General features: G+C 34.8%; 1 protein-coding gene across 4 annotated transcripts in view; it reads left to right on the forward strand.

Annotated features, from left to right (window-relative positions):
• EML4 (EMAP like 4) overlaps positions 1–19,137 on the forward strand; it is a 141,051-nt gene that overhangs the window by 96,305 nt on the left and 25,609 nt on the right. For all 4 annotated transcript variants that reach the window (XM_019757066.2, XM_019757062.2, XM_074331922.1 and 1 more), the window contains 8 exons: positions 926–1,036; positions 2,889–2,984; positions 7,151–7,285; positions 7,401–7,536; positions 13,990–14,141; positions 15,643–15,768; positions 15,851–15,982; positions 16,700–16,767. In XM_019757066.2, coding sequence (XP_019612625.1) covers positions 926–1,036; positions 2,889–2,984; positions 7,151–7,285; positions 7,401–7,536; positions 13,990–14,141; positions 15,643–15,768; positions 15,851–15,982; positions 16,700–16,767 — 956 coding nt within the window. The remainder of the gene's footprint in view (positions 1–925; positions 1,037–2,888; positions 2,985–7,150; positions 7,286–7,400; positions 7,537–13,989; positions 14,142–15,642; positions 15,769–15,850; positions 15,983–16,699; positions 16,768–19,137) is intronic.

Consider the following 19,137-nt stretch of genomic DNA (forward strand, 5'->3'; position numbering starts at 1 on the left):
AAATAAGTGTTCTCCCTAAAGAAACTATTTGCTTGTAAACATGGGAGGACTGATAACCTTGTTACTGTTTGTTGTTGTTGTTGTTGTTTTTTAACATAGAATAACTTATCAATGTGTGCAATTTCCCTAACTTGATGTACCCCTTGATTTTATATATGAGTAGAACTGATAACACTTAAAAGTTTTCCGTTACTATTCAATATTATTAAATAGGCTTACATAACAAATTCCTTATTTGTAAGGATAAACAGTGAATATTAATGATGACTGATTAGCAACATATGACTATACTCACGACATTCTCTGGCTTCCATTTCTTTAGTGAAAAGGAGTGGGAGGGGTTATGTTGGGTGACTTCTAAGACCCCTTCCAGTTCCAGATTTGTTTTAAGGACTGTTTGCTTAGCAATTTATTGAACACTGACTTTTAAAAAGTATTATTTTCCCAGGAATAAAGGTGATGCTAAAAGCAGGATATTGAGAGCAAATTTGCCTGGGTTAGAATCCTGACTCCAGCTTTTAATAGCTTTATAACTTTGGGCAAGTTATTTAAATCTCTGTGTCTCAGTTTCCTCATCTGTTAAATGGTGACTGCAGTACTACATAGCTCATAGGATTATGATGATTAAACGAATTACTACATGTGATGTCCTTAGAATAGTATACGGCACTTAGTAAATACTCAAGTCATCTGCTGCTACTATTATTATCACTGTTGTTACTTCCTTATTTTCATGGTCTGAGAAAAAAAATGCCTGCTCGAGATTCTTTGGGGGCATATCTAAATGTAGTTGTTTTTTATTAGATATTTATTCATCCCTATTACTTTTTAAAGACAGCAAACACTTCTGTGTTGTTCTGGTATTTGCATCCACTTCCGTACCAGTTAGTCCTGATAACTTGTGTTTTTCCGCTTGTTTTTGCAGCCTTTGCAACCCCATGTCAGAGTGTGGGATTCAGTTAGTCTTTCCACACTGCAGATCATTGGACTTGGAACTTTTGAGCGTGGAGTAGGATGCCTGGATTTTTCAAAAGCAGTGAGTAACAGATTTTAAAGGAGTAAACATAAGCAAGCTGCCCAAAGAAACAGAAAAGAAGTTATGTTCAGTTTTGTGTGTGTGTGTGTGTGTGTGTGTGTGTGTGTTCATAGAAAGTTATAAATCTGAACTGAAAAGTGAGATGTTAGCTATTGCTTAACAATGGCCAGCTTTTTAACCTAAGCACGAAAGTACTTTGTTTTAGATAGGATCCAGGATGTTATACTTAATTATACTCAATTTTATTCTGTCCTGAAATAAGATTTCAGTGCAGTAGCAGGAAATGGTTATAGGCATACATACATAGCACAGTAAAATTGAAACAAACAATAAGATGTGCTTTTGTTCAGATTGAATAATGGAGATCTGTTTTATTTAGAAAATTCACAGACCTGAAATTTGGCCTATTCTGCACAAATGCTGTCTTTTCTTAGTGTCGTGTTGGAGCAAAAGAAACAATCAGACCTTGGTTTTTACTAAAATCATGAGTTATCTGTGTTCTGAATTGATAACCTGAGTTGAAAATTCAGTGTCTAGCAATCTTACCTAATCATTGAGGCTTTATTCTGAGGGGAAAATCAAACAGGATGTTACTCGTTTAAACATTCTATTTGTTCTTAAACTATATGTAATTATTACAGAGTATCCAGGAAACCTTCTACATTTTAGGATCCATAATTTTTAATTTAAATACCCCTCCATATTTTATTGGGCCTCATTCATACTTTAGAATTACTGATGTATTTCTATTATCTCTTCAGTTCCTAGCTATCAGTAGCTACATTCTGGAGTATGGGAGTTTTGTGGCACATGAGGGACATTTTTAGAGCAGAAAGGTAAATTTGGATGGATATAGGAACTTTGCTAGCTTGAAGGCACTGAATGTCAGTGGTCAAATGGGTCAGGTATTGCAAGAAAGGCATTTAGGAAAGGAGATAAAAGGACACAAAGGAAATAATTTTACTACCTTCCATCCCCACCTCCCCCACCCCCACACACACTAAAAATCTCTACAGTAGGAACTGTTGTCATTTTGTTGCTACCACTGTTACAATGTTAAGACTTGGATTACCTCATACTCTTATTTTCCTAGTTTAGGTAATCATTACAATACAGGCTAAAGGAAAAAGAGAAGAGAGTACAGTAAGCTCTGCCTTTCCTCAGTACCTCCCCTCTTCACCACAGTATTTCTTTATTCAATAGACATGTAAGGCATGTACTGCAAATGCTACTAGAGGAAAAAAAAAAAACAATTTTTAAATATCCACAGTTTTCTTTCTTAAACTGGGAGATTTAAATTATGTGAATGAAAATAGTTTTGGAAAAATAGGAATTTAGTTGTTTTTATTTATCTTGTTTAATCATATTAATATAAACCAGGTATATCATGGAAAACAAATTGGCAAACTTTAAAATAGCCATTAATTTTAGCTTGTTCCATCAAACTCAAAATTTAGTCAGGTGCAAAGTTATGAAATTATGTACATTTCACACCTCCCCTGGGGGAATACACTTTAGATACAAGATACAAGAAGGAAGTATAAGATGCAGAAGGGACTAGAGTATCCTCAAAATGAATTATCTGCTATCTCTGAATGATAGAAGTGGCAAGATGGTAAATGGAAATCAACCTAGGAGAAAAAATTAAAAATAGAAAATATTTCTTTAAAAGAATATTATATTTCTGAAGAAAATACAGTCTTAGTAGTATGTTCATCATATTTCAAGGCACCATTTGTTTAAAGGATTTGGGATTATCTTAACATTGGCAGTTTTAATAATGTGGTTATTTCTTAGAAAAATCAGCCTTATCTGAGATTTTTTTAAATGCCTTTAATTGACTTTTCTTTAGGATTCAGGTGTTCATTTATGTGTTATTGATGACTCCAATGAGCATATGCTTACTGTGTGGGATTGGCAGAAAAAATTAAAAGGAGCAGAAATAAAGGTAAACAAAAAAAAAATTTTTAATTGAGCATTATCTTTTAGCATACATTCTTTGTTTGGCAGATACTTGCAAGTATATTGCATATCCTTAATTTGCAAGAGCACATCAAACGGCCAAATTCTTCAGATTTATTGATTTGTCGTTTTTATGATATTAAGAATACCATTCTTACGGCATTCTTAAGATAAAATAGTCAAGCGACGTCAACCAATTTCAGTGTTATTACAGACACATTGTGCTACTGAAATGTCAAAGTAGAAAGGTGTGTAACTCAAGATTAAGACTGAATACTCTACTTGGCTGCTTCTACTTCTTTAAGAAAATGTATTATTTCATTCAATCTTTAAAGTTTTAAAAATCTAAAGGAAAAATTCAACCTTAGGAGTATGGCTGACATAACTGAAAAGCATATGTAATGAGAAGCTTTTTGATCTCAATTGTGTTTGTGGGATTGTTACATAAAATGCTACAGCATATTTTATAGTTGCTATAGAATAGTGTTGCTCACTGTGTGAGATGGATCAGGCTATAACTTGTAAGAGAAGAATGTACGGTTAGCATTGCAACTGCATTCACGTGGGTCAGAAATGGACTCCCTCTGACAGGCTTTCAAAGGGATTCAAAATGACAGGGTGACTAAAAAAAGCCTATGACATGTTTGCTGTACACTTAAATAACATCGCATTCCTCTTCAATTGCTTGTGTGTGCGTGCGCTCTGCTCTCTCTCAGCAGTTTTGTTTTGTATAAGCTTCAAGCTTTCAGCTTGTTGGTTGAAAAGAGTTTACTTCTTTTCGTGTAAGTTAATCTTTTGAAACAAATAGAGTAGATTTGATTGTACTTGAAAGGAATGTAAGATGTCAGGAAACCTCAAACTTTAAAAAAACATCAATGAAGATACAGATCGTCTTTCAGCCATCATTCATAGGGAAGTTATACCGAAGTGAAATATGTGAATTTTGATCCTTTGTAGTAAAGGGTACCAGATGAAGTCTCAGTGGCTTTCCTCCTGCTGGCCATGCCTTGATCTGCTTTCTAGGACCTTAAGTTGGTATTCCTCAGTTATATCTCATGTCCTCCACTGATATCATATACTTCTACTATGGCCTTAGTTACTATCTGCTGTGTCCCACATGAGTTAACTCCAGCCCTGATCTGTCTCACAGGTTTAAACCTACATTTCTTTTTGCCTGCTAGGCATCTTTATTTGTAGTCCTATTCCCGCAAGTCAAGGTCAACATACCCAAATCTGTCGTAATCATCTTCCTTAGCCCCCAGCCAGTTTCACCTCTCAGTGAGTACCGTGTTTCCCTGAAAAGAAGGCCTCGCCGAACAGTCAGCTCTAATGCATCTTTTGGAACAAACATTAATATAAGACCTGGTATTATATTGTGTTATATTATATTTATTATACCCGCTCTTACATTATAGTAAAATAAGACCGGGTCTTATATTAATTTTTGCTCCAAAGACACGTTAGAGCTGATTGTCCGGCTAGGTCTTATTTTGGGGGAAACACGGTAACACCATTTTCCACTTGGTTGTCCAAGCTAGAAATGTGGGCATCTTTCATGACTCCTTGTCCCTCATTTCTCACACCCAGTCAGCCAGCAAGTTCTCTAACCTCTGTCCCAAATGTCTGTATTAGAACTCTTTCCAGTGCAAGTGAAAGATCATAGGGGAATTTTGCCTCAGGAATCACTGATTCTCTGTCTTTTCTCATAGCTTCTCCTTGTGTGTCGACTTTAGTCTCAGAACTGTAGATGAGTATTTTCAGAACTGTAGATGAGCTCTGTTCTTGCTTAAGTCACAAGGATTTGGGGAGTTGATACATAACTTGTTAATTTACGTAAGTTTAAAACTCAGGAAGGCAACTTCAAGACCTTATTGGCAGAAATTAAAGAAGACCTAAATAAATGGAGTAATATGCAATAAAAACAAATAGAAGACAGTATTACATTGATCTCTGTGTTCATCATAGTCAGAATCACAGAATGATTGATATAGAAGTTGACAAGCTGAATATTTGTGGAAATATGAATAGGTAAGAATAAGACAAATATACAAAGATTGAGGGTGTAAAATAACTGGAACTCTCACATACCGCTGCTGAGCATATAAATTGGTACAGCCATTTTGGAAAATGGTTTGGCATTATCTACTAAAGTTGAATGTATGCATTTGCATACTCTCTGACCCATCCTGTTCCACTCCTAGGTGTAAACCCAACAGAAGTATATAAATGTGTTGACCAAAAGGCATGTGATGAAGAATAATGGTAGTCCCCCCAAAAAGGAAATTACTCAAATACCCATCAATAGGAGAATGGATAAATCAATTATGTGTTCTTCCCATAAAATGGAATACTGTACACTTAGAATGAGTAAATTGCAATATATGCACCTACATGAAATGGATCTCACAAATGTAATGTTGATAGACTAAGCCAGACATGAAGAAGTACATTCTATATGATTCCATTTAAATAAAACATACAAAGCTGATCTTTGGTGCTATGAATTAGGATCATGGTTACTTGAGCAGAGAGAGGGGATAGCGATTAGAAAAGGGATCTGAGGTGTTTCTGGGATGTTAATAATGTTCTATTTTTTGCTCTAGATGCTGTACAGAGGTGTGTTCAGTTTGTGAAAATTTATCAAGCTACATACTTAGGATTTGTGAACTTTTCTGTTTATATAATACATATCAATAAAAAGTTAAAATATCTTATAAGGCTACATTGTTATCCAAAGTGATTTAATTTCATAGATCAGTTTATGTCTTGACTATCTTATCACTAGCACAATAAGACTGTATATATTTTATAACCTTTGATTAATCAGTTTGACGTAAGAGTCAACTGTCAAGTAGTTTTGATTTTGTCTAAGTGAGAACTAAGGCCTATTCAGTTTTTAAAAGGCAACATCATCCTAGAAAAGAGATGACTAACTTTTGCTGTGTTATTAACACATTATGTTTAAAATTTACTTTGACCTGCTAGTTATATTTAGTTCCATACTAAACATTGTGGAGAATTCTGTAACAAGAAGAAGTACTGCCCTTTTCCTTCATTTTATAACCCGATAAGGGGAAAAAGCATTCAGACTAGATTGTTTGGCTTTTACTTATGTGCCCATGCAAGGCCACAGTGCCCAAATGTTAGTAGTAGAAATGTAAAATTTGCAGAAATATTGGAGCCATTGTAAAGTTTTTTTCAGTTAGGTCAGTTTTTTCAAGTGTCATTTTATTAGTACTATAAGAATATAAAATGTATTGTCTTTAACTCACTTTGTTCGTAAGATTACCATGTTGGTTTGCAGTGCGGAAGTACTTCCATACATATGAAGTTCTTCGCTAAGTTAAAAAACATTAAAGATCACCCTGCAGGTGAACACCAGCTAACAATAAACAACTTTACAAGCATGTAGATCTCAACCTCACTACTAAGTTTAAGTAGGTGCTTTTACTAACATACCAATTTAGTAAGAATTAAATTATTTACTGAACATATCGAAATACACTGTTTTTAAAAACATCATCACTTCAGTAATTTCAGTGAAAAGACTACTGGTAATTCCTTTGTGACTCTCATGCCTGTTTTCCTCCTTTTTTTTCACTCTAGTCTTAAACTTAACTTCTGTCTTTTCTAAGTTTTTTTGAGGAAATAGCATAAAAGCTCTTTGTTTTTTTTTCTATATGAATCGGTAGTGACCATTTTGTATCTACTTTTTAAGGCTTTAGCCTGAGGCTGAATCTCTAAATCAGTAATATTTTCTTAAATGAATGAGTGGTCAATAATAATAGTAAAAATAAAGCTAAGACTTTTTTGAAGTCAAAATGGCAGTACCTTTAAGACAAATTTACTTTGCTCTTGCATGTGATAGTTGTAGTGTGCTTTTCCCTGACTGTGCAAGAAACTAAAATAATCTAAAATGTCTTTCTAGTGCAGAGTTATTATATATAAATAACATAAAACATATAACAGTATAAAGACATCAAATATAATCATTATTATAAAAAGTTATTAAAATGTTTCAAGAAAATAGGTCTTGGAAGAAAAAGCATTTTCTAAAAATTTTATCCTGTGTTTGATTATCAGTAGCCATAATTGGTACTTGATGGAGATAAGGATATACATTCATTTAAAGCTTTGTTTCTTTTTCCACAGACAACAAATGAAGTAGTTTTGGCTGTGGAGTTCCATCCAACCGATGCAAATATCATAATAACATGTGGTAAATCTCATATTTTTTTCTGGACCTGGAGTGGCAATTCACTAACAAGAAAACAGGGAATTTTTGGGGTAAGGATCAGACTGTTATAAGTTCATTATAAAAGCTTCATTTTTCAATTGTTGAGTAAGCATAAAGTCATCATGCCAAAAGGGAAAGCTAAAATTTCTCATTGTTTCTTTGTAGAAATATGAAAAACCAAAATTTGTGCAGTGTTTAGCATTTTTGGGGAATGGGGATGTTCTTACTGGAGACTCAGGTGGAGTCACACTTATATGGAGCAAAACTACTGTAGAACCCACACCTGGGAAAGGACCCAAAGGTACAGTATTCTCCTGTTTGAGTCATTCCTTTCTAATCTGCACATACTGGTATTGCGGTCCCATCTCTTACCCAGACCGGGAGACAGAACTGCAGTGAAACACTATGAGAGCTACTAACATACCTAATGGTTTTAAGGTTCTTCATAATGATTTTTTTAATTAAATTACTTACCCAGTTATTTATTAAGCATATGTAACCTACATTTGACTCTACGCAACTTTCTAGGAGGTTAATACAAAATAATTAGAAAGAGATGGTATAGATATACGTTAATTTAAACAGCATAAAGATTAAGAGAAAAATCATTCTGATCTTCTGAGTTTTTGAAGCCTTCACAGAAGAAATGGTATTTAAGGTAAACCATAATGTATGTACAGGACTACAAAAGATAGGGAACCTTGGTCCCAGTTTAGGGAAACAGTGCAAGCAAAGGCAGAAAGGTGGCTATGAATGTGGGGCATTCAGGGTAGTGTGAATAAATTTGTCATGTGAAAGTGGTAACAGAAACAAGTGATAGGTAGCCAATTTGAAGGAAATATGATTTTAAAAAATAGTAGTGTTTTGTAATTCCTCTTAACAGTTTAATGTATACTAAGCCATTGAAAATTTATGTAGGGATAAAAGATACAGATTTTCTGAATCCTTAAACCTAGTTGAGCTCACCATGGAAGAGAGAAGAGCGGTGAGGCCAAGGATCCTTTTATCCCACAGATTGACTAGAAAAGAGCCTGCAAGGATGACAGAAATGAGATATTAAAAAAGAAAAACAGAACAAGTTAACAAGATGGGGTGGGGAGAAAGAGGGAGAGAGAGAGAGAGAGGAATATCCCCTACCCTGTCTCTCTGTGGAGTCTCTGCATCAGACCTTGGAAACCACATGTGACTTAATGAATAAGGGAACCCTTGTTCCCATGCTCAGGAGGAAAGACCAAATTTACATGTCTCTCTTCCCTGATAAACTTTCCCAGGACTAACACAATGTCTGGCATTTGGTACTAGCTTTTGAAAATGATTTGTTAAACATTTATTAAGGAAATGACTTTAATCCTACCTTTGAGTGTCAGTGTAGAAGTCAGGTGGTACTGATTAAAGCACTGTTTTCATGCAATGTAGAATGTGAGTATAGCATTGTAGATGTCTTATGATTGTGATGATTTTTATACTGTATTTTTTTAGGAGATACACTAACTACATTAGTGTTTTCCATATCCATTCACCTGAATTTCTAAGTTTTGTAGTTGAATTGAATTAGACATATTTAGAAGTTAACAAAATAATCCTTAAATTGTATCATCACTGAACCAGTCATTGGCCATGCATTCGTAGCCTCTTTCCTTCAGTTTAGGTTCAAACGTCACATATGAGAAGGATGGCAGTGGGATGAGGATTCTTAAGAAAAAAAAAGAAATTTAGAACAATAGTGTTTATCAACTACCTTTCCCACTTATCTCTCTTTACTTTTTTCTGGACACATTTGTTCAGTATCAAAAATGCCAGAAAACAGCATTGTACATCAAAATTGTGACTTAAATTGTTGGCATGAGTAGAGTTTGAGTATAAATGTACCCTTCAGTTAGCTTAATATGTGTTGCAGAGGCAGAGGCAGCGAAAGGTTCGGAGGCTGTTTTTTATTTTGGCTTTTATCTGAAAAACTTGTGCAAAGAAAATCTGCGTGTGCACACACAGGAAACAGGAAATCTAATCTTGTAAACTGGGCACATGAAATGGCCTGTGTTGTGCTCTGCTACATGACTGACCCCATTACAGGCAAACTTGCTAAGAATTTTGTTTCTTCCTTTCTATTTGGGGTTTTCCGTTCTGTAAGTATGGCTGGGAAGGATTTGGTGAGTACAGTGAAATAAGTGTTAAGCCCAGATCAGAGCAGATGCTCAGTTTCCATTTTTAAATTCTTGCCCAAACTTTCAACAGATTGAACCTGTTTGCATATCCCTGCTATGATATTTCTGTACCCGTGGCAGTCTGAGCTACAATTTGAGTATACCGTGGTGTATCATGTCTGATAAAGTGACATTTTTGGATGGCAAAAGCATAATTTCGTAGGTAAACCTTTTACTATAGTAAGTAGGAGACAAGCCAACCGTATTTTATGCCTCATAAGCTCTCCTGTATATTTTTCTTCTTGCTTCCATACCCTAAATGTAAGCTAACAGGAATCTTCAAAGTGATTAGTATTTTTCTTTCTTTTTTTCCAGTTTTTTAAGCTATAATTGACATATAACAATGTATAATTTAAGGTGTATGATAATAATGATTTGATATATATTGCAAAATGATTAGCACAGTAAATTTAGTTAACATCCATCACCTCACTGTTTTTTTTCTTGTGATGAGAACTTTTTTTTTTAAAGAGAGGTGTTTTTTTTTGTTGTTGTTGTTCTAATTTATTTTTTTAGGGAGGGCGCAGCTCACAGTGGCCCATGCGGGGATCGAATCGGCAACCTTGTTGTTAAGAGCACCACGCTCTAACCAACTGAGCTAACTGGCCACCTGGTGATGAGAACTTTTAAGATCTACTCTCTTAGCAACTTTCAAATATATAATAGAATATTGTTAACTGTAATCAACATGCTGTGCATTGCATCCCCAGAACTTATTTATCTTGTAACTGGAAGTTAAAAGCCTTTTTATCACCTTCACCCCTTTCCGCCACTCCCACCTCTGATAACCACCAGTCTGTTCTGTTCATTTTTTTTAAATGAACATATAAGTAAGATCATACAGTGTTTATCTTTCTCTAACCTATTTCACTTAGTGTAATGTCCTCAAGGACTATACATGTTGTTGCAAATGGCAGAATTTACTTCTTTTTTAACACACACACACACACTACATTTTCTTCATTCATTTCTCTGTCAGTGGACCACTTAGGTTGTTTCAGTATTTTCTGTTTTTTTCTGGGGCACAGGGTATTTGTTTCCTGCATATATGAAATACAAAATTTTTCTTATATGAAATAATTCACAATTTTTAAGTGAGGAAAGGAAGTTGATTGTATCTAGAACACCATTAGAATGTTCATTATTTTTAATCTAAGTTCCTTCAAAGGGACTAAGAAATACCACCATTTTACCTGCTGTCCAAACATGAGCCCATTTGCCCAGTTGCTAAGACTATATAACATGAATTTCAAAGTCTCCCTGGTATTTGGATTCTATAGTTAAATAGGCACACAAAGCCCTCCAAAGAGATCTTTATTTGGCAGTCAAGGTTAACTTGCTTTTTATGGAAACTTTGTTTCTGTTAGAGATCAGAAGAAAGGGGAAATTTGCAGTTAAGCTTGGATAGCAGTGGTGGTGATTATACCTGGATGTACAATAGGTTTTTAAATTCAAGAATAATTATTGTTCTTGACAAGTATTTCAAACATTTGGTTTAAATTGAAATGTTAGGAATACAGGCCCATGAGAAAGAAATCTTTGACTATAAATTTATTTAATAGGTAAATACTATCTAAAGGAAGCTTTGTTAGTTTGTTTAAATTTGAAGCACAGAAATGTTTTAGCTAAATATTAGATCCTCCTTAGGAAATAACTTTCCTGGGGTAGAGGGTGGAGAGTGGGACTCTCAGAATTTATCACTGTATAGAGTTTTTATTCTCGATGAAGTCTTTATTCTTCAGTTTTATTCTCTGTTTTCTAGTCTCCCATCATTCCAGGAAGATCTTAAGTGTTTAACAAGGTTTTTGTCATGTTTAAAAGTATGGAATCTGAGTTAAAAATAGAAGAACTGGATTTCATTTTCCGGCATTCTGGTGGAGATTTATGAACCTCCACACCTCTGCTTTTTGTGATTTCTTACATGATGCCATGATACTTTCAGATGACTCCTAATTTAACCATGCATAAGAAAATAAGCCCTTTGCTTTTTGTTTTGTTTTGTTTTTTTAATGCTCAAATAATGCCAACAATCTTCTCAGAAAATTCACGTCTCTCATATGTCCTTTCTGTCTTGGTCACACCAGAGCCACGATAGATAATTGGCTGGCTATCCTACTGGACATAATTGTTTTGCTCAATGTTTAAAGTATTTTTAAGTGATGAATGTTGATGTGAGCAGAAGCAGTTGACCTTAATAAAGCAAGTTTGTTGGAGTTCTGCTTTCAGCTCTGCTGAATCGGGCAAGCTCTTTTCCACATCAGGCAAACCCTTTCCTTCCTCTCTGCCAGATATACCCATCTATTAAGTATTTGTATACTAGCACCCTCACACTGAGTAATATTTAGTCTGCTGTAGCATAATTTTTTTTTTTAGGATACCAAAGCCCTACAAATTTTAGTTAATTTTTAAAATATCATGGCAGCTCAAATAGAAAGATGAGTAAAAATGAACACTCTTAATCAATCTTAATAACAGCTTTATTGAGATATAATTTATATACCATAAAATTCACCCTTTTAAAATGTACAATTCAGTGGTTTTTTAAATATACTCCCAGAGTTGTGCAACCATCACTGCTGTTGAACTTCAGAACATTTCATCGCCCCAAAAGAAACACTGTGCCCATTAGCAACTGCTAATGCTTCCCATTCCTCCCTCCCCTCAACCCCTAACAACCATTTGTCTACTGTTGGTCTCTATGGATGTGCCTATTTTGGACATTTCATATAAATGGAATCATATAGTAAGTGTTGTTTTGTGGCAGGCTTTTTTCACTTGAACCTTGATGTTTTCAAGGTTCATCCATGTTGTAGCGTGTGTCAGTACTTCATTCCTTTTTATGGTTGAAGAATATGCCATGGCATGGAATAATATTCCATACCATATTTTGTTTATACATTTGTCAGTTGGTGAACTATTTTAGGAAACGAACATTTTCCCCACGTGTATTGAGTTATAATTGACATATAACATTGTATGAGTTTAAGATATACAACAGTGATTTGATACATGTATACACATTGCCAAATGATGAGCACTAGTCAACATCTATCACCTCACATAGACTTCCTCATGTGAACTTTTAAGATCTGCTATCTTAGCAACTTTCAAATACGCAATACAGTACTGTTAACTATAGTCACCATGCTGTGCATTAAATTCCCAGGACTTATTTACCTTATACTGGAAGTTGGTGCGTTTTGTCCACCTTCACCCATTTCCCCCACTGAATAATTTTTAAATTTGTAATTTTTAGAATTTTTTCAAAGGATCTAAGATTTGTTTATTGACTTACTTTGGCCATATTTAAACAAGGCTCTATCTTCCCATTTTTAACCTGGTAACAAATTCTGCTGAGATAATTATCTTCCAAAAAGCCTTACTCTTACTCTACCAGCCGCACTAGCCAGATAAAAAGCATTTCTGAGTAAGGCATCATGATTACAAAAAAAAAAAAAAAAAAAAGTTTCAGTGTGAAAATCTTATCATCACCTTTAAAAAAGAGAATCTGAGAGAGACAGAGAGAGAGAGACAGAGAGAGAGAGAGAGAGAGAATATGTGTGTGTGTTTTAAACTCCACATGGACTTGACTTAAAATATTTTTGGTGTACCTGCCTTGTCCCTCCCTGGGTACATGTAAAGTGCAGTATCCATACCAGAAAGTTGGGCTGTCCTTCAGCCATAACACTGGTACAGCTTTACCAGTTTTTGAAGTACTTCTCTGGTTGGTCAAACGCCACTGCTCCAAGCCTCCAGTGCCCACTTCTGCCACAGTGCCTTTCCCAGTCCCTGGTATCTGAGCAAATAAAGGGAGTACTCCTTGGCAGGGCAGGTTAACAGTGGTTGCTAAATGTGAAATACTATGACTGTTAACCTCAGCAGGAGATGAAGGCTTTTTTGAACTTAAGGGAACACTGAATGAAGAGACACAGTGTGAATCCTAGTCACAGCTTTGTCACTAACTATGGGGGATTGGTAAAGCTACTGCTATACCTCTGTTTCTTCAGCTCTAAAATAAAAAAATACTACCCTAACTACTACATAAGATGATTATAGGAGACAGTAAAATTCTGAGTACCCTCTGTTGTCTATGGAATTATCACTACTTTAGCTTACCTTTTTGTAAGGCTATATTTTGAAATATTTTCAGAGTAACTAAATATTGACATAAACGCAAAAGATTATATTAAATTTCACTATCTGCCTTGCATTAGACTTGCTGAAAATGGGTTTTTGATTGTTACATCATAGGAACTTTTGATTATGGTCCCCAACTTACTATGGTTTGACTTACAGTTTTTCAACTTGACGGTGGTACAGAAGCAATACGCATTCAGTAGAAACTGGCTAGGCTAAGCTATGATGTTCGGTAGGTTAGGTACATTAAAGGCGTTTCAACTTACAATATTTTCAACTGACAGTGGGTTTATCAGGATGTAACACCATCATAAGTGAAAGATCATCGGTAGTTCTAAATTTTTCTCCCAGAAATCCACTGAAATCTGATGGAAAATGTTATCACTAGTATTTTTATTTTTCCTTCATTATATTAGGTGTTTATCAGATCAGCAAACAAATCAAAGCTCATGATGGCAGTGTGTTCACACTTTGTCAGATGAGAAATGGGATGTTATTAACTGGAGGAGGAAAAGACAGAAAAATAATTTTGTGGGATCATGATCTGAATCCTGAAAGAGAGATTGAGGTAAGGATGGAAATAAAAATTCTTAAATAGTAAATCCTCTAAACTCACGTCTTGTCCCACATTAAGGTAACTTACACTTTTCTGGGAAATTGGTGCACATCTTTGTCATTTCATTCCCTGAAAAAAAAAAAAAGCATTCATTAAACAAAATAATTTGAAAGAATAAAAAAAAAGATTGGACAAAATAATTAACTTGCTTGTTTATATCTAAGATGCTTTTTAGTGATCCAAAACATAACCATGCAAACTTAAAATTCAACAAACATTTATCAAATACAATATCCTATTCCAAGGTATATAAAATGACCAGTTTAATTTTTAAAACTTAAAAATAATCTTTTCAACAGTGGACTTAATGGTAATCACTAATTATCTATGCACGTGTCTGCTTCATGGTGTGGACCAAGAGTATCCATAAAACCTGACAGGTATTATGTGCTCAGTGAAAGTGTGATAATTGAATTGAAGCGTCAGGAAGTGAAATAGTTAAGAATAGTACTTTAGATCAATAATTCCCAAAGAAAGGGCAAATCTCAGAGTTTAATATAGCTTCTGTTTTTTTTGGTGACTTAAATTTTGAACTCATGCTCAGTATTTTCTATACATAGCATGCTTTCCAAACAAAATCTTCTCTAAAAAAGAGTATCCTCATAGTACTGCTCTTGGGTTTTATTTCTAAGAAGATAGATAAAAAAGAACTGCTTTATCTCAGCCTTGAGTTCATACTATTTCTCTTTTTCACCGATAACTCATACCCTTTGTAGTCAAAGCTATATTACCTAGTTCAACCTCTCTTCCATTTCTGACATAAATTTTGGATTACTTTTAGAATTCAGTTCTTTGTAATTTTGGATCCGACTTTTAGGAGTAATTTTGGATCCAACTTCATAAAAAGAAAAGAATTACATTATTTCAGAAAAAGTCATTCTTTGGGCTTATTATCTTAATATAACATTCACTGAGATTATACAATTAAATGAGATTGATCTCCCAACGAGTCGGGTTAATGAGTTATAACACTTTACAATATATTGCCTTTTAGTTTACAGAGAAATCTCACATGCACTGTTGCTTATATTTTGATCCTTAGCACAATGATCCTTATAACAATGAAGAGTAGGTAGGGCATGTATTATAATTATCATTATATAACACATAAAGACATTTGTCTTAGGCCAAATGACTTCCCAAAACAAAATAACTAAAACTAGACCATATTCTTCACGTAATCCAATAGAACTTACTCCTCTTTACTCCTAACCCTTAACTCTTGAAATCATATAAAATATAAATTTAAAATGACTGAAGCAAAGACCGTTGATAATAATGTAACTTCTGTGAAATAAAATGTAATTGTCTGAATAAATGAGTTACTATTAGCATAAGATTACCATATTACTTTCGAATTTGGAATTCTGCTTTCAGCTATAAATGCAGTTTTCGGGTAGTAGTTAATGTACATTAGTGTGTGGATGGTGACATTACAAATTTATTTTTTTAGGTTCCTGATCAGTATGGAACCATCAGAGCTGTAGCAGAAGGAAAAGCAGATCAATTTTTAGTAGGCACATCACGAAACTTTATTTTACGGGGAACATTTAATGATGGCTTCCAAATAGAAGTACAGGTAAGCTGTATGATTTTAACCATTAACTGAGCGTTTTTGATGACACCCTTTATTTCTTACAATAGGTGTATTTCATTTTCAGGGTCATACAGATGAACTTTGGGGTCTTGCCACACATCCCTTCAAAGATTTGCTCTTGACTTGTGCTCAGGACAGACAGGTGTGCATGTGGAACTCAGTGGAACACAGGCTGGAATGGACCAGGCTCGTAGATGTGAGTAAAGCAAAATGTAATTATAATCCCCCCCACAGCAACTCCCCAGACTAGCAGTTGGGAACTAGCGAAGGAAAAAGGACTCAGTATTGGTTAAAACAAAGTGTTCAGTAAAGGGCAGAGAAAGTGTTTAGTCACAAAGTATAGCATGAACCCACTTTGAAGAAGCAAATTAAGCAGTGCCAAAGCTCAATTTTTCTGTCAGTTTCAGTAGTAAAAATCAAAAAATTTCACATTTTCGTGGAGCATTAATTGTTATGGAAATGTTTGAGCGTCTGGTGGTGCTGCAGTTTGATTCAGTAAGTGCTGCTCACTAACAGACTCAACTGTCTTCTTTTTGAATTGGTCTCTTAACTGTGTTTTCTCCCTACCCCACCCAGACATTCACCTTTTCTAGCACAAAAGGTGCGTACACATTCTTTGCAGACTCCAGATGACTGTACAAATGTTCATTGTTATTATCCTCATTATTATTCCACTGCCTAGCCACATGCTGGTGGTCCTTTCCCCTCACCACTCTGCCCGCATATCCCTTCCTGCTCTGAAATTCTTTTTCCTCTCATATCCATGTGGTATTTCCCATTGGCTACAATGAAGTTGATTGTAATTCCATATTTATATGAAACAGGTTATTTTCAAATGTTTTTGCTACTATTTCCATAGATCTAGGGAGACTTTTCTCATGTACTCCCCAACAGCTGTCTGTCTCTCTTCTAGGAACCAGGACACTGTGCAGATTTTCATCCAAGTGGCACAGTGGTGGCCATAGGAACGCACTCAGGCAGGTAGGGTCTCTAAGGGAAATGTGAGCTAAGTAAAGTGGTGGGATGTTTAACTGTTGTTCAGAAATTTTCTCAATCTGATCTGGAGGATTAATCTTTTAAGTGTTTGTTGCTCTTATCTGTTACATATACTCATTCAGTCATTGGTAATTATTGAGCATCTGCCATTTGCTGGACACTGTTGGCATTCAGGCTACATCAGAGTGCAAAATAACACTCCCTGTCCTGTGTGTCGGGGTGGAAGTAGAATAAAACATAAACATTATAACTAATTAGAAAATGTTAAGAGCCATGGGGTGGGGGGCAGTGAGCATAGGAAGGGGTACAGTTGCTAAATGATAAACAGGGTAGTCATGGTAGGCTTCATTGAGAAAGTGACCATTCAGGAGACTTAACTCTCCTCTGTAATAGTTTCTGTGGTATCAGAAAATTTTTCTCATCTTTTAGGGAAGGAAATTGAAGCTGAAATAACCAAATTGAACTTTTTATAAATTGTTTGTGCAGTAGCTTTTGTCATCCTGCCTTTGAATGCTACACAGATAGATAATGGAGGTATACTTCCTGAAATTGTTATTACTTGTCTTTGCAGACCTTGTACGGTACCTTTTCAAGGTTATTAAGTAACATTTATTATCTGTATATTTTAAATAATTGAGTCCTTTTTATTGCCTCTGCTAATAAGTAGCCCTCATCACAAATAACTTAATTTCTTTTGTAAAGAGGCAGAGGAAAAATATGAAGTCAGTTTCTAAAAGTTAAACCCATAGAAAATGTGAAATGCAGATTTCTAATGAAGTGAAACTATTGTGGACACACTTATATAAATATTTTTGTTTATATGACAAATATTTCAAATCAGCCAGTTCATTTAATTCTAACTAAATTTAGTCACTTAGAGTTTTTTTTATATCATGTTTTTCCCTATGGCTATTGGATACAAATTAACACCTTGGAAAGTCAAATTCTTTCTCATATATAGTGCTACAAAATCTTTCAGAATCATGGAAAAACAGGTCTTTAAAGTAAAGATAAACTTGGAAACGTGGATATGTAACTAGGGATGCTATTTGAGTGGTTCTAAATAACTGAATTTTAGAATTGGGCTGCTTGGGGAATAATTGGGAATAACTTGCAAATATAGATGGCTTTACTATCTCCGATTTCTCCAAACTACCCTGTCAGTATTAGATTATTACTTAGACTTGGATTGAATAGACAAGTGTATGGCAGGTCACTTTGTAAGAAATTATTTTACCCCAAAAATTAGTCTTAAGTACATAAGAAACAACCTGAGCTGTTGTATTGAACTGGTTTTCAGAAAACCACAAAGGACTTTACTTCAGATCTATTTTTTGAACAGCTGAACAGATACAACAAATGCTCAAGTCAGTGAAATAGGAGCTACCATTTATTCAGTATCTTATGACAGGCCTTATACTAAATTCTTTTTATATGTTACTTTAAATCTTCAAAAGAGCTCAACAGAATAGTAACTTACCTGTTACACAGACAGGAAATCAAGACCCATAGAGTTTCAGCCACTTGTAATTGGGTTGGGATTTGAACTCAGGTTCTATATGGTTCCAAAGCTTGTCTCTTTCCACTGCTTCACCAGTACTCTTTGAGATGTATTTATGGTGTTTATAGCATTATTTAGAAATGTTGTAAGGAAAGTTTATCTTTCAAGGTTAAATCACTGGGCTACATATATTAAAAGGATTTACTGTATATATGAAGGAATTAAACACTGAATGGAGTGTAAGGACTCAGGGGATTTGAATCATTAAGACACACCACTTGATTGGATGGATGGAGAAGCTCTACATATAGAGCCCCAATTTTTTAGGAAAAACTGATGTGATTTAAACTCACTGAAATTACTTTCTAACATTTATGCAGCTGTGAAGTCATTAACAAGCTTAAAATGAAAAGTCACTCAAGTGACTTAAGCCAATTGCAATCCACTTGCTTCCTCTGGGAGTTATGAGTAAAAGACACCTTATAAATGAGGGATGTGACAACTAAATAAAAAGTGCTGGCAGTCCTTGCTGCTGTGGAGATGGGGATAATTTAGAATATAGGGGAGATGTCGTTATTGGAGTACATCCCATACATAACTACTGTCTTTGGTTTCACATCTGATTAGGTTCTATTGATTCTTAGAGAACTCCTCATTTTTATTTTTTTCACAGGTCTGTGAGTACCTGGCTATGCTGTCTAAAACTGAAAATACCCCGGTTTAATCACTCAGATTATCACTGACCCTAAGCCTGAAAAAAAGTCACACTTAGGGCAAGACATTTTTTTTTAGTATGAAGTAACACATGTCCAATTGTGCATGATCCAGAAAAGGTGACTAGCAAAATGTTTAAA

This window comes from Rhinolophus sinicus, linkage group LG05, assembly GCF_036562045.2.
Source record: "Rhinolophus sinicus isolate RSC01 linkage group LG05, ASM3656204v1, whole genome shotgun sequence".
NCBI classification, from domain to species: Eukaryota; Metazoa; Chordata; class Mammalia; order Chiroptera; family Rhinolophidae; genus Rhinolophus; species Rhinolophus sinicus.